Source organism: Triticum aestivum, chromosome 7B, assembly GCF_018294505.1.
Source record: "Triticum aestivum cultivar Chinese Spring chromosome 7B, IWGSC CS RefSeq v2.1, whole genome shotgun sequence".
Taxonomy (NCBI): domain Eukaryota; kingdom Viridiplantae; phylum Streptophyta; class Magnoliopsida; order Poales; family Poaceae; genus Triticum; species Triticum aestivum.
In genome coordinates, this window is record NC_057813.1 from 139,537,075 (window position 1) to 139,538,311 (window position 1,237).

General features: G+C 53.9%; 1 protein-coding gene across 1 annotated transcript; it reads right to left on the reverse strand.

Annotated features, from left to right (window-relative positions):
• Nucleotides 1–326: 326 nt before the first annotated feature.
• On the reverse strand, nt 327–971 carry LOC123156082 (E3 ubiquitin-protein ligase ATL23-like). Its single transcript, XM_044574244.1, has one exon. The coding sequence runs from the start codon at nt 873–875 to the stop codon at nt 333–335; it is 543 nt and encodes a 180-aa protein (XP_044430179.1). The 5' UTR covers nt 876–971; the 3' UTR covers nt 327–332.
• Nucleotides 972–1,237: the final 266 nt, after the last annotated feature.

Here is a 1,237-nt window from a genome sequence, read left to right on the forward strand (position 1 = left end):
CGGCAGTGTGTAGGATTCGCCCGAGTCACCCTCGGTGCAACGCGGGGTAGTGAAAAAACACACCTAGGAAGAAGACAAAGTTATGACACGAAGGCCCAAATCCCTAATAGTGAAGCTCTTACTGATAGGTAGGTGCAGCCAATTAGTGCCATCTGTAATAAATGGACTTCAAATATGTGGTACTACAATTTGAAGGATGTCGAAGCAAGATATGTTTACAAAATCGTGCCTCGTTGATCAAATACAAATGTTTCATTCGAAAGGATTGACTATACACACTGCAAAATGCGAAAGAGCTTAATTACTGCTCGCACAAACAACACGAATTAATCTTAGTGTAACACGGTCACAGCATGAGGGCCCCAGCTATACCGTTGCAGCCTTTCGACGACGACCTCCAGCGCGGCGGGGTTTGTCCTCTCCGCCATCTCCACCGTCAGAGCCGGCACCTCTCCCTCTCCAGCCACCTCCGCCTCGGCCTTGGGCCGGTCAACCACGTCGGCGCGGCACACGGGGCAGCACTGGCTCTTCTTCAGCCACGAGTCGACGCACGGCGCGTGGAAGCTGTGCTCGCACCTCGGGAGCCGCCTGCACCGGTCGCCGGACTCGAACGCTTCCAGGCACACGGCGCAGTCCCCGCCGCCTCCGACGGCAGCTTTGAAGTCGTGGCACGGCAGCGCTTCGAGCTCCTCGGCCGACAGGCCCTTGCCTTTGCCTCCGCAGGCGTCGTCCACGGCACGCTCCAGGTCGGCGCTGGAGGCCTGGGCGGCGCCCCGCCGCAGAGCCCAGAAGATCACGAGGACGTGGACGATGAGCATCAGCGTCACGCCGGCCACCAGGGCGGCGACGGAGAGCGCAGTGGAAGCAGTGACCATCCTAGCTAGTTGCAGGTGACTGCTGACTATAGAGGCGCTAGCATAACAGCTCGTGCGAGCTAGTATACGCTTTCATGCGTCTTTGAGAGTTTTCGACCATGCATGTATGGGTCTTGTTACTTCCGTTCTCCGGCTTTGGATATGGAGATGGGGCATATTATGCTGAAGTTGTAGGAGAAAACAAGGAGGAACAGACAACTTTATCACCAGATCATCACTTGGGATGTAACTATGTAAGCAGCTAATTAAGCAAGGTACTGGATAAGAGGTGCCAGTTGCTGAATGGCTGATAGGTTCAAGGTAGAGAACGACCGGAACAACTAAAATAATGGTTTTTTATTCTTTAACTATATTGAGAATTT